The sequence below is a fragment of the Oncorhynchus mykiss genome, chromosome 28, assembly GCF_057628025.1.
Source record: "Oncorhynchus mykiss isolate SJ-2025 chromosome 28, ASM5762802v1, whole genome shotgun sequence".
Classification (NCBI taxonomy): Eukaryota; Metazoa; Chordata; class Actinopteri; order Salmoniformes; family Salmonidae; genus Oncorhynchus; species Oncorhynchus mykiss.
In genome coordinates this window covers 14,948,801-14,975,575 of record NC_143049.1, presented here as the reverse complement: position 1 = coordinate 14,975,575, position 26,775 = coordinate 14,948,801, and the positions used below count along the sequence as shown (strand labels likewise).

The 26,775-nt window shown below is 42.8% G+C and overlaps 1 protein-coding gene across 5 annotated transcripts in view; it reads left to right on the top strand.

The window, feature by feature from the left end:
• Nucleotides 1–26,775, top strand: part of spidr (scaffold protein involved in DNA repair) — an 85,515-nt gene that overhangs the window by 53,337 nt on the left and 5,403 nt on the right. For all 5 annotated transcript variants that reach the window (XM_021589233.3, XM_036966699.2, XM_090225461.1 and 2 more), the window contains 9 exons: nt 13,639–13,797; nt 21,065–21,152; nt 21,365–21,505; nt 21,702–21,761; nt 22,527–22,737; nt 23,021–23,257; nt 24,682–24,775; nt 24,941–25,055; nt 25,464–25,517. In XM_021589233.3, the coding sequence (XP_021444908.3) occupies nt 13,639–13,797; nt 21,065–21,152; nt 21,365–21,505; nt 21,702–21,761; nt 22,527–22,737; nt 23,021–23,257; nt 24,682–24,775; nt 24,941–25,055; nt 25,464–25,517 (1,159 nt within the window). The remainder of the gene's footprint in view (nt 1–13,638; nt 13,798–21,064; nt 21,153–21,364; nt 21,506–21,701; nt 21,762–22,526; nt 22,738–23,020; nt 23,258–24,681; nt 24,776–24,940; nt 25,056–25,463; nt 25,518–26,775) is intronic.

Below are 26,775 nucleotides of genomic sequence, written 5' to 3'. Positions count from 1 at the left end.
ATGCCTTATGACTAACGTGACATGGTGTGATGAAAGAAACATACAGGAACTCAAATCCTTCTGTTCACCTGATTTAGAATTCCTCACAATCAAATGTAGACCGCATTATCTACCAAGAGAATTCTCTTCGATTATAATCACAGCCGTATACATCCCCCCCCAAGCAGACACATCGATGGCTCTGAACAAACTTTATTTAACTCTTTGCAAACTGGAAAACATTCATCCGGAGGCTGCATTCATTGTAGCTGGGGATTTTAACAAGGCTAATCTGAAAACAAGACTCCCTAAATTTTATCAGCATATCGATTGCGCAACCAGGGGTGGAAAGACCTTGGATCATTGTTACTCTAACTTCCGCGACGCATATAAGGCCCTGCCCCGCCCCCCTTTCGGAAAAGCTGACCACGACTCCATTTTGTTGATCCCTGCCTACAGACAGAAACTAAAACAAGAGGCTCCCACGCTGAGGTCTGTCCAACGCTGGTCCGACCAAGCTGACTCCACACTCCAAGGCTGCTTCCACCACGTGGACTGGGACATGTTTCGTATTGCGTCAGACAACAACATTGACGAATACGCTGATTCGGTGTGTGAGTTCATTAGAACGTGCGTTGAAGATGTCGTTCCCATAGCAACGATTAAAACATTCCCTAACCAGAAACCGTGGATTGATGGCAGCATTCGCGTGAAACTGAAAGCGCGAACCACTGCTTTTAATCAGGGGAAGGTGTCTGGTAACATGACCGAATACAAACAGTGCAGCTATTCCCTCCGCAAGGCTATCAAACAAGCTAAGCGTCAGTACAGAGACAAAGTAGAATCTCAATTCAACGGCTCAGACACAAGAGGCATGTGGCAGGGTCTACAGTCAATCACGGACTACAGGAAGAAATCCAGCCCAGTCACGGACCAGGATGTCCTGCTCCCAGGCAGACTAAACAACTTTTTTGCCCGCTTTGAGGACAATACAGTGCCACTGACACGGCCGGCAACGAAAACATGCGGTCTCTCCTTCACTGCAGCCGAGGTGAGTAAGACATTTAAACGTGTTAACCCTCGCAAGGCTGCAGGCCCAGACGGCATCCCCAGCCGCGCCCTCAGAGCATGCGCAGACCAGCTGGCCGGTGTGTTTACGGACATATTCAATCAATCCCTATACCAGTCTGCTGTTCCCACATGCTTCAAGAGGGCCACCATTGTTCCTGTTCCCAAGAAAGCTAAGGTAACTGAGCTAAACGACTACCGCCCCGTAGCACTCACTTCCGTCATCATGAAGTGCTTTGAGAGACTAGTCAAGGACCATATCACCTCCACCCTACCTGACACCCTAGACCCACTCCAATTTGCTTACCGCCCAAATAGGTCCACAGACGATGCAATCTCAACCACACTGCACACTGCCCTAACCCATCTGGACAAGAGGAATACCTATGTGAGAATGCTGTTCATTGACTACAGCTCGGCATTCAACACCATAGTACCCTCCAAGCTCGTCATCAAGCTCGAGACCCTGGGTCTCGACCCCGCCCTGTGCAACTGGGTACTGGACTTCCTGACGGGACGCCCCCAGGTGGTGAGGGTAGGCAACAACATCTCCTCCCCGCTGATCCTCAACACTGGGGCCCCACAAGGGTGCGTTCTGAGCCCTCTCCTGTACTCCCTGTTCACCCACGACTGCGTGGCCACGCACGCCTCCAACTCAATCATCAAGTTTGCGGACGACACAACAGTGGTAGGCTTGATTACCAACAACGACGAGACGGCCTACAGGGAGGAGGTGAGGGCCCTCGGAGTGTGGTGTCAGGAAAATAACCTCACACTCAACGTCAACAAAACTAAGGAGATGATTGTGGACTTCAGGAAACAGCAGAGGGAACACCCCCCTATCCACATCGATGGAACAGTAGTGGAGAGGGTAGCAAGTTTTAAGTTCCTCGGCATACACATCACAGACAAACTGAATTGGTCCACTCACACAGACAGCATTGTGAAGAAGGCGCAGCAGCGCCTCTTAAACCTCAGGAGGCTGAAGAAATTTGGCTTGTCACCAAAAGCACTCACAAACTTCTACAGATGCACAATCGAGAGCATCCTGGCGGGCTGTATCACCGCCTGGTACGGCAACTGCTCCGCCCTCAACCGTAAGGCTCTCCAGAGGGTGGTGAGGTCTGCACAACGCATCACCGGGGTCAAACTACCTGCCCTCCAGGACACCTACACCACCCGATGTCACAGGAAGGCCATAAAGATCATCAAGGACATCAACCACCCGAGCCACTGCCTGTTCACCCCGCTATCATCCAGAAGGCGAGGTCAGTACAGGTGCATCAAAGCTGGGACCGAGAGACTGAAAAACAGCTTCTATCTCAAGGCCATCAGACTGTTAAACAGCCAACACTAACATTGAGTGGCTGCTGCCAACACACTGACACTGACTCAACTCCAGCCACTTTAATAATGGGAATTGATGGGAAATGATGTAAATATATCACTAGCCACTTTAAACAATGCTACCTTATATAATGTTACTTACCCTACATTATTCATCTCATATGCATACGTATATACTGTACTCTATATCATCGACTGTATCCTTATGTAATACATGTATCACTAGCCACTTTAAACTATGCCACTTTGTTTACATACTCATCTCATTTGTACATACTGTACTCGATACCATCTACTGTATCTTGCCTATGCTGCTCTGTACCATCACTCATTCATATATCCTTATGTACATATTCTTTATCCCCTTACACTGTGTACAAGACAGTAGTTTTGGAATTGTTAGTTAGATTACTTGTTGGTTATTACTGCATTGTCGGAACTAGAAGCACAAGCATTTCGCTACACTCGCATTAACATCTGCTAACCATGTGTATGTGACAAATAAAATTTGATTTGATTTGATTTGAACCATATTCATTGCACATTTCGATGATTGAGAGGGATGAGGCAAAAAGATCTGGTTGCACAGCTGATTGGCTACCTTACTGTAAATTGAGAAATCATGTGACTAAACTTAACAAAAATGATAAACTGTACTATGAAAAAAGAAAAAAAGAAATATATATATATATATATATATATATATATATATATATATATATATATATATATATATATAATATGTATAAAGAATGATAATAAAAATAATTTGCGACCTTAAATGAAGTTTTGGGCAAAAAGGCAAACTCGGCTCCATTCATTGAATCAGATGGCTCATTCATCACAAAACCCACTGATATTGCCTACTACTTTAATGATTTTTCTATTGGCAAAATTAGCAAATGTAGGCATGACAACAAGTTCTGAACCTACACATCCATACATAACTGACCAAATGCAAGGCAAACATTGTAATTTTGAATTCTGTAAATTGAGTGTGGAAAATGTGAAATATTTGTTTTTTTCTTTCAACAATGACATGCTGCCTGGGTCTGACGACTTGGATGGAGAATTACTAAGGATAATAGCGGACTATATTGCCACTCCTATTTGCCCTCTCTTTTATCTAAGCCTACAGGAATGTGGAGGCCTGGAGGAAAGCAAAAGTCTTTCCGCTAATTGCAAATCACCCTTTACTGGCTCAAACAGCCGACCAATCAACCTGTTACTAACCCTAAGTAAACTTTTGGAAAAATGGTGTTTGACCTGATACAATGCTATTTCACAAACAAATTAACAACATACTTTCAGCACGCTTATAGGGAAGGGCTTTCAACATGTGTATTGTACCTTACACAAATGACTGATTTTTGGATGAGAGAAATTGATAATAAGAAAATTGTGGGAGCTGTTTTGATAGACTTGTTAGGAATACATGTGTGTTATGGCTTTATATCTCCTGCTATATTGTGGATTGAGTTACTTTTCTAACAGGACACAGAGGGTGTTCTTTAATGTAAACCTCCAACATAATCTAGGTAGAATCAGGCATTCTCCAGGGCAGCTGTTAAGGCCCCTTCATTTTTTCAGTCTTTACTAATGACCTGGCACTGAGTAATGCCTGTGTGTCTATATATGCAGAGGACTCAACACAATACATGTCAGCAAACAAAGCAAGTGAAATCACTGCAACAGTTAACAAAGAGCTGCAGTCAGTTTCAGAATGGGTGGCAAGAAATAAGCTGGTCCTAAATATTAAGCAAACTTAAAGCATTGTATTTGGGACAAATCATCCACTAAACCCTAAACCTCAACTAAATATTGTAATGAATAATTTTGTCATGGTCAAAAGTCTCTGTTGAAGTCTCTGAGCTGTCTAAGCAACTAGCGCACAGCTCACACACCCATACATACCCCACAAGACATACCACCAGAGATCTCTTAACAGTCCCCAAGTCCAGAACATACTACGTGAAACGCACAGTACTACATAGAGCCATGACTACATGGAACTGTGTTCCACATCATGTAGCTCAGTCAATCAGTAAAATCTGATTTGATAAAACTACACCTTATGGAAAAGTATGGACTGTGACGAGAAACACACACCCACAGCATTCGCAAACATATGCGAACAGACACACTACTCACACACGCATTTTAAAATTGTTATTTTGCTGTATTGATTTTGGATTGTATATATGTTATGGTAGAGTAGTGTGTAATATTGTGGTGTAATGTATTGTTTTATTATATGTAATTTTGCTGGACCCCAGGAAGAGTAGCTGCTGCAAAGGCAGCAGCTAATGGGGATCCAGAATAAAAAAAATACAAATACCATGGCATGGACGTATAACCACGTTGCATGATTTATGAATGGCAAATGGAATAGGAGATCAACTTTATTTCGTCCGTTCGACAGTTTTTAAAATATTTTTTATCAACTATAGTCAACACTTGCTGTTCATTTGTCAATCAACGTACTGTAAATATGCGTCATGACTCCTCGTGGCTGGCTATGTGAAACACTAGCAAAATAAATGAATGTGTGAAAACAATTAAGCTGAGTCGTGGATTTTGATTCATTGTTACCACCTGCAAAGTCACGAACATCATGCTCTCTCACCTCCATGTAGGCCTAAAGAAATTTGCCTGCAACCAGAGATCTGTATACAATGACGAGATGCTAATGTCTCTGCCCTAGCAATGGCAGTTGAATACTCTCTCTACGCCTCTTCCTCTCTGCTGCGTTTCCGTGTCATTGCACAATTTGTGTCTGACAGGCAGGTGCCTCCTATCAATAGATCCCTAGAAAATGCAGATTGTTCATTCTAGTAGGTTCGACAGAGTAGCGAATTTAAACTTTTAAATAAAAAGTAGCCTACTTACTGAAAATGAGTCAACCGACTGATTTAGCCGACAGCCGGCGCTAATGGAAAACACTGTAAGAGCGTCTGTTAAATTACAAAATATAAATGTAAAAATGTAATGGTAGAGAACTTCAGAGAAAGATGTGAATCGCTTGCTATTTTCTGATGCTTACTGAAGCCCAAACTGTGTGTTGGCTATATAGGCTGATACTTCCCCCTTTTGATAATGTCACTTTCTAATGTTATTTTGGTTCTTGACCATATGCAATGTTTATTCCATTGTTTATTCTTTCCTGCAGCAAGTTGTTCTGCCTCTCCATGGACATTTGCCTCGCCTTGGTGGCAACATGTGCCCCAGCTTAGTTCTGTTAACTCATACTCAAATAATGTTGTTGACTCATCCTATACTTGCCTTTGTAGCCAACACATAAATATGAGAAGGAAAAAAACTAACATCAACAGACTATTTAAAAAATGCTTGCTATTTCCTCATAGGATGATGTCATCCTCCCGAGGAAAGATGAGCTGGCCAATCAGCAGACCATTCTCACAAATATTTTTATTGACCGGTATACACCCACAGTGTTCTTTTGTTGTGGTATTCCCACACCATTCCAACACAGATAAACTGCTTTTTGAAGTACTTAATTACAATTTCTTGGAAGGAAAATTATTTTACACATATTGTTATTAATTATAAGTCATAGTTCATAGAAATCTCGAAACACTGGACAGTTAGCTGAACAGACCCCCCTCCACAGAGGGCTGTCTCTTAACTCTCCAGCCATATGGCATTGCTTGACAAAGGAAATAAACATTTATAATTGAAGCCAGACCTGCTGTGCTGTCGTGATCCACCAGGCCAATTCTCTGGAACAAAAGACGACATGTTGTTGAGCTCCAGGGAGGGTCCTGCTGGGTCCTGGCTGCAGCAGTAGGTGAGGGAGGGGATGCCCAGTAATGCCCACTGGCCACAGGGTGGCACAACGCTGCCTAACCTATAGCTTCCAGGACTGCCAGCAATAAACTTTGATTGACGAGCAGACTACATAAAACCAATTTCCATTTAATTACCTTGTTCAGAGAGCGAATGGCTATTTGCTTGAGGGGAAAGCTTGTTTTTTTTAAGCTATTTTTTTATGTTAGACAGACTTGACAGTTGCCTGAACATGGACCCTGGACTGGAGCTCATGATAGAATGCATGGTCGTTGAGAGTACTAGTAGTACTTCCCTTTATTATCCCACAATGGGAAATTGTTTTGCGGCAGTTTTCAAGAGACAAACATGAAAATCATAACATAAAATATATATCACTAAAATACATCTTTACTGAACAAAAATATAAAGGCAACATGTAAAGTGTTGGTTTCATAAGGTGAAAAAATATCCCAGAAATTTGCCATAAGGACAAAAAGCTTTTCTCCCCCAAAAATTGTGCACAAATTTGTTAACATCCCTGTTAATGAGCATTTCTCTTTTGCCAAGATAATTCATCCAACTGTCAGGTGTGGCATATCAGAAGCTGATTTAAACAGCATCATCATTACACAGCTGCACCTTGTGCTGGGGACAATAAAAGGCCACTCTAAAATGTGCAGTTTTGTCACACAACACAATGATGTCTCAAATGTTGAGGGTGCGTGCAATTGGCATGCTGACTGCAGGTATGTCAACCAGAGCTGTTGCCAGTACGTCCAACCGGCCTCCCAACCGTAGACCACGTGTAACCACACCAGCCCAGGACCTCCACATCCGGCTTCTTCAACTGTGGAATTTTCTGAGACCAGCCATCTGGACAGCTGATGAAATTGTGGGTTTGTACAACCAAAGAATTTCTGCACATATTGTCAGAAACTGTCTCAGGGAAGCTTATCTGCATGCTCGTCGTCCTCACCAGAGTCGGGACCTTACTGCAGTTTGGCGTTGTAACCAACTTCAGTGGGCAAATGCTCACTTTCAATAGCCACTGGCACGCTGGTGAATCCCGGTTTCAACTGTATCAGACAGATGACAGAGTGTATGGCGTCGTGTGGGCAAGCGGTTTGCTGATGTGGGGTTATAGCATACGGACAACGAACACGATTGCATTTTATCGATAGCAATTTGAATGCACAGATATACTGTGATACCTGTCATCCGCCGCCATCACCTCATGTTTCAGCATGCTAATGCACAGCCCCATGTTGCAACAATCTGTACACAATTTCTGGAACCTTAAAATGTCCCAGTTTTTCCATGGCCTGCATACTCGTAGGACATGTCACCCATTGAGCTTGTTTGGGATGCTCTGGATCAACATGTACGACAGTGTATTCTAGTTCCCACTAATATCCAGCAACTTCGCACAGCCATTGAAGAGGATTGGGACAATATTCCGCAGGCCACAATCTACAGTCTGATCAACTCCATGTCGAAGGCGATGTGTTGCGCTGCATGAGGCAAATGGTGGTCACACCAGATACTGACTGGTTTTCTGATCAACGCCCCTACCTTTTTTTTAAGGTATCTGTGTTCCCAGTCATGTAAAATCCATAAATTAGGGCCTAATGAATTTATTTCAATTGAATGATTTCCTGATGTGAACTGTAACAGAATTTGTTCAGTGTGTGTATATACAAATTGCACCGGATGGACTGGAAAAAAGTGCTGGGATGTGCAATCATGGCTTCTGCCATTTGAAGTATTATGTTTCTTTAGGAGCCATATTGTTGAATTGCTACCATGCTTTATTACCTTTAATCAGCCATTAGTCATATAATTAATTACCTCTGATGTTGAACCCAAGATATCATTGACAATTATTACACTCAAATTGTAGGTGACTTTAAAATTACTTTTATTGAGGGATGGGATCCGAGGCAGGGTGCGGAGGGGGATCACTGTGAGCTGCACGTGGGGACTAGAGTGGTATTTTAGGGTGGTACTGGAGTGGTACAAGAGGGTAGAAGAAGGGGAGTCCCGGTCAGCTGACTAGGCTGTCACTAATTGACTGACCGGCAGTAGTAATTTGACACCTCTGCTCCTGTCCCCTTTGCTCCTGCCATGCTGCTACAGCTTGGTAAGCAAACACCACCTCTCACAGGAAACACATGCACGCACACTTTGAAGCACACTTTGTAACACAGTGCACAGCCTTCAGCCTGACTGCCTCCTTAGTCAACAACCAGATTGAGCTGGCTCAGGTGGGGGTGTGTCCTGGATGTGGCCATGAGGTCTGGAATTTCAGAATGAACGCCTGCCTGCCTGCCTGCCTCTGCTCGAGTCTGTTAGTCAGTGTCCGTATTGCACACTTTGTTGAGGAATAAGAATTTGCCATCTCATCTAGTCAATTTAAATGATAATGTAGTAATGTGTACTTTGGCTGTAGTAATCCAACATTTGAAATCTTTGTTCTGATATTTTAATTTGAATTATTATTATTATTTTTTATTTATTTGTAATACAGGTTAGTGCAATGTAGGCCTAGTCCATAATCCACTGGCCCAACGTCCACATTTAAGTGATCAAAGAAAGTAGGATGAGTGACCTATGGACCTCTGTTTCCCTCTCCCCAATGTCTATCTCACTATTCTGGGTAGCCACTTTTCTCTAGTCCTTTTTGTTGTTCGATTTTATAGCCTGTTCCTTTCACATACACAGGGGAGAGAGGAAACCAGGATTATATTTATGCTAGAAGATGTTTAGTTCCAGTAAATTCAGAATTGAATAAACAAGAAGATTAACTGTTTGCAGGGAGGGAGTGGGGAATAGAGAAGGTGGGGTAGGAGGAGAGGCAGAAGAGAAGACAAGATGAGGGGGAAAGGAGAGGGAGGGAGTGAGGAGGAGGAGAGCATGGGGAAGGAGAGGAGGAGGAGGAGGCTGGCTATTTTCACAGAGCTTGGAACACAATGTGCTGCAGGGATCCTGTTACAAGCATGTTTATCACTCTGCGACGTGATTGGTGGACGGTGCAGAGGAAGGAATCCCTCCTCAATGCCCCCTGTCAATGAGGCCTCTCGGCTGTGTTAATGTGTGGGTCTCTTACTTACTGTGGGGCCAAGTGGTGTGTGTGTGTGTGTAAGAAGGTGTGTGTGTCTGTGTGTGTATTTGGACACGCTCAATGGATCGTAATTCCTGGAAGAACCCCCGAGTTGCTGAGAGTTCTTGTGATTGCTCACAATAACAAATTCTGAAATCAGCCCGTGACTGAAACTGAGTGGTACTGGAAAAGGCTAAAAAGAGAGGCTGAATGGGGTATAGTTTTAGTTTAGGGGCTGGAAAGATGGGTGGTTATGTCAAGATGGTAATACCACAAGACTCCCTCCCCCCTCTTACCTTTCTCCCAACTTTCTCTCTCTCTCTTCACCGATTAGCTTTCACTTAGGATTTCAGGTTTGAACAGGCTCTGCTGTTAAAAAAAGAAAAGAAAGAGAAACCTGTGTAGGCTAAGTTTTGTGCCGCAGTTGACTTTAAAACAGCGACTGTTTACATTGGACAAAATTAGCTATTCCAGTTAAGACTATTTTATGCATGCTCTGATTTTAGATCTCTGTGGTTGTTTTTCAACATTTGCAAAATAGAAGTTTAGTCAGAGAGTACTACAGGATATTTTTCAGTTCTGCCCAAAATGATAAATCTCCCAAATGAATGTAGCTATTAATGTGTATTTGGTGGAAAATATGCACGAAGAGAAACAAATGCACAAATGTCTTGACCGGAGCGCAGAGATACTAGCTGTAACTGGAGACAAGTTTACATATGTCAACACTATATTTAGTGTCACTGTAAACAATTTAATACTAGACTGCTTCTCTGTCCCTCCCTGTGTTGTTTTATTAATCATATTATATTTAAAACAGATAGGATTACACTCTTATAACTGAATGCAGCATAACTATGTATGGAGGATGATTACCTGATTACAGCCTGAAAGTATTCAGACCCCTTGACTTTTTCCACATTTTATTACTTTACAACCTTATTCTAAAATGTGAGATTATTTTTGTTTTAATCCATCTACACACAATTGAAGAAGCAAAAATAGTTTTTTATACTTTTTTGCAAATGTATTAAAAATAAAAAAGCAGGTAACTAAGTTTTCAGACCCGTTGCTATGAGACTCGAAATTGAGCTCAGGTGCATCCTGTTTCCATTGATCATCGTTGCGATGTTTCTACAACTTCATTGGAGTCCACCTGTGGTAAATTCAATTGATTGGACATGATTTGGAAAGGCACACAACTGTCTACATAAGGTCCCACATTTGACAGTGCATGTCAGAGCAAAAACCATTTGTGCAGCATGGAAGGTTCCCAAGAACATAGTAGCCTCCATCATTCTTAAATGGAAGTAGTTTGGAACCACCAAGACTCTTCCTAGAGCTTGCCGCCCTGCCAAACTGAGCAATCGGGGGAGAAGGGCTTTGGTCAAGGAAGTGACCAAGAACCCGATGGTTACTGATAGAGCTCCAGAGATCCTCTGTGGAAATGGGAGAACCTTCTAGAAAGAAAACCATCTCTGCAGCACTCCACCAATCAGGCCTTTATGGTAGAGTGGTCAGACGGAAGCCACTCCTCAGTAAAAGGCACATGACGGCCTACTTGAAGTTTGCCAAAAGGTACCTGAAGGACTCTCGGACCATGAGAAGCAAGATTCTCTGGTCTGATGAAACCAAGATTGAAGTATTTTGCCTGAATTCCAAGCGTCACGTCTGGAGGAAACCTGGCACCATCCCTACTGTGAAGCATGGTGGTGGCAGCATCATGCTGTGGGGATGTTTTTCAGCGGCAGGGACTGGAAGACTGCTCAGGATCGAGGGAAAGATGAACGGAGCAAAGTACAGAGAGATCCTTGATGAAAACCTGCTCAAGACCTCCGACTGGGGTGAAGGTTCACCTTCCAACAGGACAACGACCCATAAGCACACAACGCAGGAGTTTCTCTGAATGTCCTTGAGTGGCCCAGCCAGAGCCTGGACTTGAATATGATTGAAAATCTCAGGATTGATCTGAATAAAGCTGTGCAGAGATAAATGTTTTATAATTTATTTGCATTTTTTTTTATTGTGTGTAGATTGATGAGGGGGGAAAAAACGATTTAATACATTTTAGAATAAAGCTGTAACCTAACAAAATGTGGAAAAAGTCTAGGGGTCTGAATCCTTTCTAAATGCACTGATTGATAGATGCCCAGTGTCTTAAACGGTGTTTAGTTACGATCAGTATTCCGATTAGGATAACTTTAGATTGCTTCACCCAAGAGCAGTGTTTTGGCTTGATCTGATTGACAGCAGATGATAATATTTACCACGCAAAAGTTCAATTTCTCCCCTTAGGTCATTGTTAGATAAATTACCTGACAAATTGTTTTCCCTAAAATCTGTATGTTGTTAATGGAGATACACTGAGTATATCAAACCTTTGGAACAATTTCCTAATAATGAGTCGCACCCCCCCCCCCCCCCCTTGCCATGAGAACAGCCTCAATTCGTCGGGGCATGGACTCTACAAGGTGTCAAAAGCGTTCCACAGGGATGCTGGCTCATGTTGACTCCAATGCTTTCCACAGTTGTCAAGTTGGCTGGATGTCCATTGGGTGGTGGACCATTCTTGATACACACGGGAAACTGTTGAGCGTGAGAAACCAGCAGCGTTGCAGTTCTTGACACAAACCGGTGCGTCTGGCACCTACGACCATACCCCGTTCAAAGTCACTTTTGTCTTGCTAATTCACCCTCTGAATAGCACACACAATGCATGTCTCAATACTTTAAAATCCTTCTTTAACTTGTCTCCTCCCCTTCATCTACACTGATTTTGGAGTTGATTTAATTAACAAGTGACATAAGTAAGGGATCATAGCAGTCACCGTAATTCACGTGATCAGCCTTTCATGGAAAGACCAGGTGTTCTAAATGTTTTGTATGCTCTCTGTATATTACCATGAAATACATCATGATCCACATATTCAGACTTTTTCAGACATTCCCCATGGACCTCCCATGTATGCAGTTCCATAATTTAACTGATTACACCTTATAGTGTAGAAGAATGTTTCTTCTTTGGATTATTGGACTCAGCCATTTACAGCATTGTGTAAGTAGGTTATGGATTGGTAATTGTTAACAATAAAACGCTGTACTGTTCCCTAGCAACTTGGTATGATGTAGATAAGAAATAAACACAGACCAATGTTTACCAACACAGTTTATATAGCCAAGCAGGTGGCTGGAATGGAAACCAACAGACTCAAAACGTTCCTAGTGTCTGGGAAATGCAAATGCATGGTTAGCCTTGAACTTTCGTCCATTACACACCTCTCCTTCCTACTCCTCCCACTGTTTTTCCTCCCCCTCTACTGACGGAGGGTATAGAGCACTAAGAGTCCACTCCCCCCTCTGGTATCTTTTAACTGGGGGTTATGAACAGCACTGTTTACCCTCTAAGGACTGGTACAGTACAGCGGCTGTGTCTGGACTTGAAGGGCTGACTTGAAATCCTGTCTTTTTCTGCTATCTCCTTCTGCTAACTCATATTAACTCCTCCTGTTGACTCCCTCTGATATCCCGCTGTTAGTCCTAGTAACTCCTTATGATACCGGTTTTATAGCTGCACCATCGAGAGCATCCTGACGGGTTGCATCACTGCCTGGTATGGCAACTGCTTGGCCTCCGACCGCAAGGCACTACAGCCACCCTCTTCTACGCTGCTGCTACTCTCTGTTATTATCTATGTATAGTCACTTTAATAACTCTACCTATGTGTACATATTACCTCGACCCCAGTGCCCCCGCACGTTGACTCTGTTCCGGTACCCCCTGTATATAGCCCCGCTATTGTCATTTACTGCTGCTCTTTAATTATTTGGTATTCTTATCTCATACCTTTAAAAAAACATTTTTTTTATAGGTATTTTCTTAAATCTGCATTGTTGGCTAGGGGCTTGTAAGTAAGCGTTTCACTGTTAGGTCTACACCTGTTGTATTCGGCGCATGTGACAAATACAATTTGATTTGAACTCCTTCTGCTATCTCCTAGTAATTCCTTCTGCTATCTCCTTATCTTTCTTGGTTGCTGAGAGCAGCAGAATTCTGTGGCAGAACAGCACATCTTGTTTACTAGGCCAACGGGTCTCAATCTCAGCAGCCAGCCTGTCAAACCAACCTCTGACACCTCAACTTTAAAATGTCAATATAAGCCCAAATCACAAAGCTTTGAGTTTGATTCATAATGTGTGTTCAGTTAATGTTGTATTCTTACACCCTCACCAACACACATTAATATATCAATACAGATTTGAAATAATAGTCAATGGACTGGCAAATGACTAACTTGTCTTGCAACCCTCAGTTTATTTAACTGTGTGTTACGTTCTCCCTGTGTTTGTGTGTTCCAGGCTGTGTGTGCTGGTCCAGGACGGCTATGGGATGTTCAGTATGGTCCAGCTCCACCCTCTGCCGTCTGAGGACCCTCTCCACCTCTACACCAGGAAGTGGGAGGGCCGGACCTGCATCCTGCGAGCCATCAAAGTGGTGCAGCGGGTCACTCGGGAAAGGTGAGAGAGTCACACACACACTGCAGGCCTTTCGCTTGAACTTCAACCCAGGGCTACAGACTATTGTTAGCCAGAGGTATGTATTTTCCTGTATTAAGATTAAAATTCAAATATGTATTAAGATTTTGATGATTATTCGTGAGGTTATCTGTTCTAGGTCCCGAACAAGGCCAATGTAGTCCTGGGCTTAGGCCTGAGGTTAAAGCTACAAAAACAGGTGTGAACTGTGAACGTTACATATCTACCATTTGTGTCCCTGATATGAAATCCATGGCCAGTTTCCACTGCCTTCATTTAACCTAGAGTGCATTCGGAAAGTTTTTAGGCCCCTTCACTTTTTCCACATTTTGTTACGTTACAGCCTTATTCTAAAAATGGATGAAATTATATTTTTTTCTCATCAATCTACACACAATATCCCATAATGACAAAGCGAAAACAGGTTTTTAGAAATGTTAGCAAATGTATAAAAAAAATCATAACAGAAATACATTATTTACATACAGTGGGGCAAAAATCTATTTAGTCAGCCACCAATTGTGCAAGTTCTCCCACTTAAAACGATGAGAGAGGCCTGTAATTTTCATCATAGGTACACTTCCACTATGACAGACAAAATGAGAGAAAAAATCCAGAAAATCACATTGTAGGATTTTTAAGAATTTATTTGCAAATTATGGTGTAAAATAAGTATTTGGTCAATAACAAAAGTTTATCTCAATACTTTGTTATATACCCTTTGTTGGCAATGACAGAAGCCAAACGTTTTCTGTAAGTCTTCACAAGGTTTTCACACACTGTTGCTGGTATTTTGGCCCATTCCTCCATGCATATCTCCTCTAGAGCAGTGATGTTTTGGGGCTGTTGCTGGGCAACACGGACTTTCAACTCCCTCCAAAGATTTTCTATGGGGTTGAGATCTGGAGACTGGCTAGGCCACTCCGGGACCTTGAAATGCTTCTTACGAAGCCACTCCTTCGTTGCCCGGGCGGTGTGTTTGGGATCATTGTCATGCTGAAAGACCCAGCCACGTTTCATCTTCAATGCCCTTGCTGATGGAAGGAGGTTTTCACTCACCCCACGGGGTGAAATCTTGCGTGGAGCCCCAGATCGAGGGAGATTATCAGTGGTCTTGTATGTCTTCCATTTCCTAATAATTGCTCCCACAGTTGATTTCTTCAAAGCAAGCTGCTTACCTATTGCAGATTCAGTCTTCCAAGCCTGGTGCAGGTTTGTTTCTGGTGTCCTTTGACAGCTCTTTGGTCGTGGCCATAGTGGAGTTTGGAGTGTGACTGTTTGAGGTTGTGGACAGGTGTATTTTATACCGATAACAAGTTCAAACAGGTGCCATTAATACAGGTAACGAGTGGAGGACAGAGGAGCCTCTTATAGAATAAGTTACAGGTCTGTGAGAGCCAGAAATCTTGCTTGTTTGTAGGTGACCAAATACTTGTTTTCCACCATAATTTGCAAATAAATTCATTAAAAATCCTACACTGTGATTTTCTGGAATTTTTTTTCTCATTTTGTCTGTCATAGTTGAAGTGTACCTATGATGAAAATTACAGGCCTCTCATCTTTTTAAGTAGGAGAACTTGCACAATTGGTGGCTGACTAAATAATTTTTTGCCCCACTGTAAGTATTCAGACTCTGCTATGAGACTCAAAATTGAGTTCAGGTGCATCCTGTTTCAAGTGATCGTCCTTGAGATGTTTCTACAACTTGATTGGAGTCCACCTGTGGTCAATTCAATTGATTGAACACAATTTGGAAAGGCACACCTGTCTATGTAACATGGATGCAAACTAGACACTTTTTAGCGAAATTCAACGTTTTTAATCCAAAATAGGTAGACTACGAGATTACTGTAGATCTGATGAGTAAATGTAAAAAAAATTGGGTGCGGGCTTGTCTAATATGCGGGTTCGGGTAACTAATGGCTGTAAGTAGAACCAGTGATGCACGTTTGGAGCAATACTGTATGTATCCAAGCATGCGACTGAAGAGAGAAGAGACAGCCAACTTGCTAGTTACAGCTTCAGCGCGCTCTCTGGAAAGACAGCGGACAGTGGGAAGGCAGTTTGCCACATACAACACACTAGTGCGTCCCCTGAATGACAATGAAGAGGTAGGTGAGAAGCCTAGAGACTGAGTTGAGAAGGTGATGCAATGCAGATGTTGAAGCACGGTAGCTAGGGAAAACTCCCTAGAAAGGCCAGAACCTAGGAAGAAACCTAGAGAGGAACTAGGCTCTGAGGGGTGGCCTGTCCTCTTCTGGCAACAGGTCACACCTCAGGAGTAAATGTCTGTTGGCTTTTCATAGCCGAGCATTCAGAGGTTGAGACAGCAGATGCGTTAGAGAGAGAGTCCAAAACAGCAGGTCCGGGACAAGGTAGGACGTCCAGTGAACAGGTCAGGGTTCCATAGCCGCAGGCAGGAGAGTTGAAATTGGAGGAGCAGCATGACCAGGTGGACTGGGGACTGGCAGCAAGGAGTCATCAGGCCAGGTAGTCCTGAGGCATTGTCCTAGGGCTCAGGTCCTCCAAGAAAGAGAGAATTAGAGGGAGCATACTTAAATACACACAGGACACCGGATAAGACAGGAGAAATACTCCAGATATAACAGACTGACCCTAGCCCTCCGACACAAACTATTGCAGCATAAATACTGGAGGCTGAGACAGGAGGGGTCGGGAGACACTGGCCCTGTCCGATGACTGGGCCAAACAGGCAGGATATGACCCCACCCACTTTGCCAAAGCACAGCCCCCACACCACTAGGGGGTTATCTTCAACCACCAACCTACTACCCTGAGACAAGGCAGAGTATAACCCACAAAGATCTCCCCCACAGCACCAGCCCGAGGGGGGCGCCAACCCGGACAGGAAGATCACGTCAGTTACTCAACCCACTCAAGTTACGCACCCCTCCTAGGGGGGAAGGGTCCCAAAAAATATCTGCAGCATTTAAGGTCCCCAAGAACACAGTGGCCTCCATCATTCTTAAATGGAAGAAGTTTAGAACTACCAAGACTCTTCCTAGAGCTTGCTGCCCGGCCAAACTGAGAAATTGGGGGAGAAGGGCCTTGGTCAGGAAGGTTACCAAGAACCCGATGGTCACTGACAGAGCTCCAGAGTTCCTCTGTGGAGATAGTTTTCCTTCTGGAAGGTTCTCCCATCTCTGCAGCACTCCACCAATCAGGCCTTTATGGTAGAGTGGCCAGACGGAAGCCACTCCTCAGTAAAAGGCACACGACAGCCCGCTTGGAGATTGCCAAAAGGAACGTAAAAGGCTCTCAGACCATGAGAAACAAGACTCTGGTCTGATGAAACCAAGAATGAACTCTTTGGCCTGAATGCCAAGTGTCACGTCTGGAGGAAACCTGACACCATCCCTAAGGTGAAGCATGGTGGTGGCAGCACATGCTGTGGGGATGTTTTTCAGCTGCAAGAACTGGGAGACTAGTAAGGATCAAGGGAAAGATGAAGGGAGCAAAGTACAGAGTGATCCTTAGGATCTCAGACTGAGTTTAGGATCTCAGACTGTGATGAAGGTTCACCTTCCAACAGGCAGCGACCTTAAGCACACAGCCAAGACAACACAGGAGTGGCTTCGGGACAAGTCTTTGAATGTCCTTGAGCGACCCAGTCAGAGCCTTGCCTTGAGCCCGATCGAAATCAAATCAAATCAAATCAAATCAAATTTATTTTATATAGCCCTTCGTACATCAGCTGATATCTCAAAGTGCTGTACAGAAACCCAGCCTAAAACCCCAAACAGCAAGCAATGCAGGTGAAGAAGCACGGTGGCTAGGAAAAACTCCCTAGAAAGGCCAAAACCTAGGAAGAAACCTAGAGAGGAACCAGGCTATGTGGGGTGGCCAGTCCTCTTCTGGCTGTGCCGGGTGGAGATTATAACAAAACATGGTCAAGATGTTCAAATGTTCATAAATGACCAGCATGGTCGAATAATAATAATAAGGCAGAATAGTTGAAACTGGAGCAGCAGCACAGTCAGGTGGACTGGGGACAGCAAGGAGTCATCATGTCAGGTATTCCTGGGGCATGGTCCTAGGGCTCAGGTCCTCCGAGAGAGAGAAAGAAAGAGAGAATTAGAGAGAGCATATGTGGGATGGCCAGTCCTCTTCTGGCTGTGCCGGGTGGAGATTAAAATCTCTGGAGAGACCTGAAAAAAGCTGTGCAGCGACACTCCCAATCCAACCTGACAGAGCTTGAGAGGATCTGCAGAGAAGCATGGGAGAAACTCCCCAAGCACAGGTGTGCCATGCTTATAGCATCATACCCAAGCAGCTCAAGCTGCTTCAACAAAGTACATAGTAAAGCGTCTGAATACTTATGTAAATGTGATATTTCAGTTTATGTATTTTTTTGGTTGTCATTATGGGGTGTTGTGTGTAGGGGGAAAAAACGATGTAATCCATTTTAGAATAAGTCTGTAACGTAGCAAAATGTGGAAAAAGTTGAGGGTTCTAAATACCTTCCGAATACACTCTTAACTCTCATAACTTTCCAACCTGAGTTCAAGATGGCCACCCGCTGATCATCCTGCCATGTCACTGTCCCATGTTTACATGTAAAGTGATACATCATTGGTGCTCGCACTGGACCTATGATTTACTTTCTACAGTCAGGAGCTCAGATTAGAAACATTTTGGAGAACTGGTGTGGGGACATTTAGAGGAGGGGTTAGTGTGTTTACGGCTTCATTTATGCCAGAAAGCATCCCATAATGTGGTGGTGGTGGTGGGGAGGCGGGGGTTGTTGTCTACAGTCCGCCATGATGGATATATCCCCTTCAGGAGCAAGCACCTCTGCCCTATGCACTTGAGGTCAAGGTGGTGCGATAACTATATTACTTACACCTGTAAAATCCTCTGATTTCCTGAAGTGCGTAGTTTAGGTGTCAATTTGGGATTGGTCCAAACGCATGTAGGCCACCATCTTATACTCTTATCTTAACAAAACATTCCTGCCATATCAGGGCTCTACACTGACTTTAAAAAAATATATATATTTTTTTTTACAAGGAACACTTATGCGGCTAAGTTGAAAAATGTAGGCGCACACAAATAAATATAGGAGCACAATGAAAAATATTTGAGGTATTAAAGCTATAATCCTTCATTTTTCTTGGCGGACTGGGGCTCCTAAATTAAACTTCCAGGTAGCACTGTGGAACCCTGCATATACAGTAGCTGGGGCTTGATCTTTTTATAAGCCTTTATCAAAGCTTAAACAAGTGTTTTTGATGTGTTGGCACTTAAGAATCTCAATTTTAATCATAATTAAATCGACAATTAGATCATGTTACTGTAATCAATCTTTTCAGTACTCACATACTACTGTACTTAAACAGCATTCTTCAGTAGGCAAATCAGCCCACTTGTACAATGTTACAATAAAGCTACAGAAAGGTCTCGGTAACAAAGTCAGTGTTGTGTGAGTTGAGCTCATTCTTCATCCTGACCTGTTGGACCAGCCCGGGGTGCAGAGCCAGTTCTGTACACAGACACCCTGTGGAACCGGTTTTTAACAACCAATGAGGCAGACTGAGTTAACAGCACCAAAGAGGAGGAATAGTAATGACATCAACCCAACCTCTCACACACACACACACACACACACATACACTGACTAACTGGTGGCCCTGAACTCAAGGACAGGTTTAATTTATTTTGTTTCTGGGCATTTAAGTTGGGGTTGAAGCATCGCTATTTTCGGTCTTCCTCTGTTGGTCCCCTAGTTGGATTTTCTAGACGGGGCACCTCAAAGCAACACCCAGGCCCTCAGGTGTCAAAATTGTCAGTTGAAACCAACAATTGAAACCAATAGAAGCCAGACTTGTTTTTGTGTGTGATTTACATAGCGGGGGTGAAAAGATGCTTTGATGATGAAATTTCACTTCATTATGTTATAAAATACATTTTACCAAGACAAATCTGATTCTTCATGTTCTGAATCGTTCAGTGGGGTCTTTCTCTAACATGTCATTAACATTAAATCCAAGAAGTCGGATTTCGTAACATAATACATCCGATAACAAGTACTCTGCTCTGTTGCCCCGAACTGAATGAATTGTTAAAGGTTTTGACAATAAAAGTATTGTGGTACGCTCAGTGCTCTGTTGACATTTCAGAGATACGCTTGTTTTTGTGAGAACTCTTTTAAAACTGTTGCATTAATATGAAAAGCTTATACTAAAATATGAAAATGTTTAGTGTCACGTCTCAAAATCGATATCTATCTCACCTCTATGTGGTTTTATGTCCTCCGGATTTGAGAAGAAAGACAAGTTCAACGGTGAGCCTGTCAGACTAAATTCTCGCGCAGCATCTGTGCTAGCTGACACAATGCTATTTTCCAGATTTATTAGCACTTTTTTTTTCTCTGGCCTCCATTGATTTAGTCACTCTAATTTTGGCCAGGGTAGTAACTACAATAACTTTTGAATGGATTATGATCGAGACATAAGGTTGGGACCATTCATTTTCTTAGAAGAGTATCTACACAATTAAAATGATTTTACTCATTGGTCTAAATATGTGTTTTTGATTGGACACCCTACATAAGGTGTTTGCTCGGTTAAATGTTTTGGTGTGTGTAAGAAATGTTTTCTTCACATACACAGTTTACAGCGGGTATGAAAGGTGCAGCGAAATGCTTATGTAATACTCCCTCAACAATGCAGTACATTAATCAATAATAGCGATGAAAAGAGTCGCAATAACAAGTAGTAGAAGTAATAGACAAATTAAATTGGTATGCATAGTAATAATGGGCTGTATTTACACTGTATTTACAAATATAAGGTGGGTAGTGGAATCAATAGTATATAAAAGAACAGCAGCAGTGTGAGTTCTGAGTGGGGGTGTGTTTTGTTTATGGGTGTTTGTGTGTAAGGGTTGGATGTGTGAAGAGTCTGTGCAAATCATCTCTAAGGTGCATATAGGCTCTCTGCAAAAAGTCTACGCTGCAGGTCTATGCAGGGAGACGGCTAGGCTTGTCTTTTCAGCAGTCAGATTGCTAGTGATAAAGAGGTGCGAGAGTGTCTCTCTCGCACCAGTCTCGGCATGTTTTCTGTTGATTCGGTGAAAGCTAAAAAAGTGCCCTGTCTTAACAGATCTGTCATTCCGTAAAAGGGAAACCAACTGATATTGTTGCACCTCCCTCTCTGTATACCCTGTCGTTCACTGTCTTTTCCCTTTCCAACCCCTCTCTCACTTTCTTCTGCTCTCGCTCTCACAGGTGGACCAGACTCTTCAGCCTGATAGACAGCCTCTGGCCACCAGTGATGCCTTTCAAAGTACTTGGAGAAAACCAGAGCTGTCAAGGTGTAGGTTATTCAATATTCCGTTGTGAATCATACCCTGCCTTTTCCCGCAATTGAAACTCAATTACGTGAATAATGTATATACAGTATTTCCATTTGATATTGAGAACCCATGTTATTATGGTTAATTTATGTTACAATAAGAAACTGGCTATGAATACTGCCTGCACGTAGTGGATTATAATCTTGACTCTGTGTGTTTGTTTTGTTTGTAGGACAGCAGACATAAAGGCCCAGCCCCAAGCTTCTGTTATCTGCTGTCAGGCCAAGAGGGCTCTGTGGAGCCTGTAGAGGGACAGCCTTTGTCCTCTCTATACCTGCCTCCTACAGAACAAACTCTCAGAGACATACTGCAGGTAACTAGTGACACACAGAGAGAGAGAGAGAGGGCGAGAACTGAATTCTAACTCTCTGTTTACCTCCCCAACTATTCCTCCAAACATTTGAGTTGTTGAGACCAGATGACACATTTTTCCTTCGCTCTGACTTTGTTGAGCCAGTGGCAATCGATCAAATATGAATTGTAGTAACGGCCTGTCACATCTATTTCAGTGTGAGCTCAACAGCCATCGTTGTAGCTTTGTCGCCACTGTCATCTACAAGAGAACGCAGGTACTTTCAAATGCATCCTTGGATTTCAATGAGAATGTATAGTCTGACTGAGAAACTGTTATCTGTATCTATCTTATTAGAGACAGGTAGATGTAACACAACATATTTAAAGAGTTGACAGGAACATGATCACATCCTGCTGCGGTGGACAGTGGGGAATCATTTGAACTTGCTGTGTTGACAAGACGAGGCAAACACCATCTGTATGAATATTAACCTACATTATCTACCAGGTGTTTTACAATTTTTTTTTTTACTGTTGATCAGTGAAACCTTTACACTTTGACCACCGGGAGGGAGATAACAGGCCCAGAACAGAGCGTGTGGCGAAGTCCAACGCTTTTTGTCTATACCACTCTGCTTTTTATGTCAGTCATCAAATGGATGATTCCGAGCAACCAGACTGAGCCAGCAGAGACTCATGCTTTTTGTTTGATGCACATACAGACAGAAAGGTGTTTATTCACTAAGACACTTAGAATTTAGAAAGTAAGCTCATAGTCTCCCACACCATGTTTCTCTCTCTCTCTCTCTCTCTCTCGCTCTCTCTCTCTCTCTCTCTCTCTCTCTCTCGTTGTCTCACACTCTCTCGTCTCTCTTTCTTGCGTTTTCTCTCGCGCGTTGTCTCTCTCTCGCCTTGTCTCTCTAATAATCTACACTAACGACTGATCCCCTCTTTCTTGTCCTCTCTTTATTATCATCTTGGTTGATATGAATGATAGCCCCCACCATCTCTCTCTGTCCCCCCATCTCTCTCCCCTCCAGTCTCAGAGTAGTGATCAGAGCCCAGGGGAGGTTTGGCTGGTGGTGACTGACCCCAGTTTGCAGGAAGAGCAGCAGTCCGATGGGCCACCATGCAGACGAACGCTGGCTGTGTGTGTGACCACTTCCTGTGTGCTCACTTCCTCTGTCGCCAAGGCAATAAGCACCCCCAGCACCTTCCGCTTGTCATTCAGGGACGCAGTCAGAGAGCATGGTACTGTTTTACTGCAATATCATGGCTACTCCCCAAATGGCAAACTATTCCCTATGTAGTGCACTTCATATGGAATAGGGTTCCATTTGGGACACATACATGGTGTTATTCATCTAGTCTGTCACTATATAGTGTATATTGCATTAGCCACTATGTATTGTATACTGTAGGACATCTGAAGTCACATACATGGCTACTGCTTCCCCAAAACGTAATAATGAAAGCACCTCCAATGTCAGGTCAAACTACTGTTTTATGAAGCTATGCAATGATTTCTCTCCAGGTGGGATCCTGTGTGTGGAGCAGTCAGTTGTGCAGCTGCGGCCTCTGGTATCAGTGTGCTGCCCACATACCGAGAGCACGCTGGGCTCAGGGTCTCTGTCATTGTCCCAGGCAAAGCCCTTACCTCAGCCCCTACCTCAATCCCAGCCCCATGTCCTTCCTCAGGCCTTACCACAACATGTGACGCTGGATCCCCTGGGTCCGGAAACACCACCCAACTCCCTCTGCACGTTCTCGGGTCAGTCACGCTCTCCTCTTTGATCAATTATTTTTCAGGGTTAGCCCGGATAATTGTTTTATTGGAGAGACAGACAAACGGTTTTGAGTGTGTTGTGGCTGTTGCCTGTTTGTATTTGCTACTTTGTGCGAGACAGATAGGCCTTCTTGTGTTTAGTCGAAGGCATTGTGTTCTTCCACTCTCATTCACAGTTTCCCTCAAGTGGTTGAGCCACTGGTAGTGACAACCTTTCAAGGCCCACCAATACAACTAGCTGTGGACTATCTATCTGTAATCAAGTGATGATACTGTTATCCTAAACTCAGTGATAATGGTATGAATCTGATTAAGAGATCCAATCAAACTACAGAGCCCTTAAGCCCTGAAGATACTGGCACAAAATGCATTCACTGTCTGTCTACAGTCTATTTTATATGCAACTCAGGGAATCTTGAGTAAGTCATGATAAGTTGCATCTGTTAGCACCCTGTGTCACAGGAGAGATCAAAGGTGAAACTGTGAACCCTTTGGATTAGTTCAGGTCTCTCTCACTCGTCTTCCATGTTGGATCAGCTGGCTGAATAAAACAAACACCAATGCCTGATTGACACTATTCACGCCAACCCGAATGCTGTGCTGAACCCGTGCTTTGCTGGTTCAGATAGTTTATTTTCAAATGGTCATTTCCAGCACGGCTCCAGACGCTATGGTAGATGCATAACCAGGCCAGCACGGTACAGTTGTGCTTGGCTCTGTAGTGTAGAATAGGGTATTTTTTCTCTATTTTTATTTTTTTTACCTTTATTTAACTAGGCAAGTCAGTTATGAACAAGTTCTTGTTTTCAATGATGGCCTAGGAACCATGGGATAACTGCCTTGTTCAGGAGCATAACAACAGATTTGTACCTTGTTAGCTCGGGGATTTGATCTTGCAACCTTTCGGTTACTAGTCCAACACTCTAACCACTAGGCTACCTGCCATATAATGTGTCTTTATCTGCACTCGTAAGCAAGTTCTAACTTATGGCAGTTTGCCTGGCTCTGTGTGAAGGCAGAATTTTTATTTTTATTGGTTGGTAAATATGGTATATATTTTACATAAGCTGTGTGTTGGGGGGGCATATCTCTAGTTGTTAACTATGATTGTGTCAGTTCTTTAAGGGAGTAAACACTTGCTATCCATTTCAATGCACAGATAAGAATATCTGGGGCTGCAAACTTGATTGTTTTCCCTTTGACCCTAAAATGTCATTCTTATCTTCTTACTGAGCTTGTTTTATCTTTCCTTTTTTAATCCATACCACAGTGACCTCAAGAATATTGGTACAATTGTTACACTGCTCAGTCCCAGTTTCCACCCATGTTGCTTGCCAGTTTAGTCAGTGTGGTGCCCTATAGAGGTTTGTTTCTCTGGCTAGTGCTGATGGTTGTGTTGGTGATTGTAGGTGTGATAGTTGGTGTGGATGAGGACACGGCCTACTCCTGGCCAGTCTGCAGCCTGTGTGGGAGTGACCGCTTGGAGATGGCACCCCAAAAGCCGTAAGTCTTCAATTCACCTGCTGATGACCTATAGGGGATTAGCCTAATTAACTGATTGAATCTTATTGGTTTACCAATAGAATAACTTCATTTTTTCGCAAAGGGAACTTGTGTATTGTGGTTGAAATGTGATGTCAGTATCTGCATTATGTCTGTTGTCCCCAGTCAAGCATTCCTTTGTGTTGCTTGTGATTCACTGGTTGACCAACCAAATATGAACATGCAGCTTGAAGTGTTCATGAATTGTTCTACACTGAGAGACTTCACTGTGAAAGTAAAGGTGAGACAAGATTTTGAGTTTAGGTTGTGTTTTGGCAAATGTCTGTATTTTCAATGTGTGACATAGCAGTGCATAAGTATAAAGTAATATAAAGTGAAGGTTGATCTAATCTTAATCAAGATGTGGTCTCAGATCTTTTCACTTGAAGTGTATACCAATAGTTCTGTATTTTCTTAGTGTCACTGTCAAATATAGTCTTAGATTGTATCATTAATGGAAACATAAAACTGTTGAAAACGCGATGACAAAGTCAATGCTCATAACAGCTTATTACGTTATTATAAGGTATGTGCTGTAATGTAACATGACATCATTGAATAAAACCGCTAATATGAAGAAGCTTAGTTTGACAGTCCAGTCCAGACCATTTATTCAACTAGTATGGTGACTATTCTCTCTGTTTTCTAGCTTCAGCAGAGCACCATCATGTCTGTGTTGAACTGTGCAGCCTCTGGCCATGAGGTGAGCTCTCTCTCTTTCTCACATGTTATGTAATACGCTGTACCTGCCTTTTTATGCAGACAGTACTTACCTCTCAGTTTAGTGCACCGATATAGCATTTTGATCCTCCTATGCGTCAGACTGTCAGTATGTTTGCTGAAAGTGACATCATTGTCATCTGTCTGATATCCCATAGTTAGACTGTGTTAAGGGAGCTGTTTAGAACAATGGCGGGACTTACTCACACAGATCAATACTGTAAGAAGAGCCAAATGATACTAGTATCGCTGGAGTTGGATCTATATTTCCTTCTAATCTACAACCACTGGTATCACCACACACCACCATAAAAGCCAAATATCTAAATATAAGGCTGAGACATCTAAATATATGGCTCTGACCACCATATACAGTGCATTCGTAAAGTATTCAGACCCCTTCCCTTTTTCCATATTTTGTATTGTTACAGCCTCATTCTAAAACTGATTCGATAAATAAAAATCCTCATCAATCTACACAAAATACCCCATAATGACAATGTGAAAACAGGTTTTTAGAAATGTTTGCAAATGTATTAAAAATTATAAACAGAAATACCTTATTTGCATACAGTACCAGCCCAAAGTTTGGACACACCTACTCAAGGGTTTTTCTTTATTTTTTAACATTTTCTACGTTGTAGAATAATAGTGAGACATCAAAACTAACACATATGGAATCATGTAGTAACCAAATAAGTGTTAAACAAATCCAAATATATGTCATATTTGAGATTCTTCAAAATAGCCACACTTTGCCTTGATGACAGCTTTGCGCACTCTCGCCATTCTCTCAACCAGCTTCATGAGGTAGTCATCTGGAATGCATTTCAATTAACAGGTGTGCCTGGTTAAAAGTTAATTTGTGCAATTTATTTCCTTCTTATTGCGTGAGCCAATCAGTTGTGTTGTGACAAGGTAGGGTTGGTATACAGAAGATAGCCCTATATGGTAAAGGACCAAGGCCATATTATGGCAAGAACCGCTCAAATAAGCAAAGAGAAACGACAATCCATTACTTTAAGACATGAAGGTCAGTAAATCCGGAACCTTTCAAGAACTTTGAAAGTTTCTTCAAGTACAGTCGCAAAAACCATCGAGCTATGATGAAACTGGCTCTCATGAGGACTGCCACAGGAAAGGAAGACCTAGAGTTACCTCTGCTGCAGAGGATAAGTTCATTAGAGTTAACTGCACCTCAGACTTCACCCCAAATAAATACTTCACAGAGTTCAAGTAAC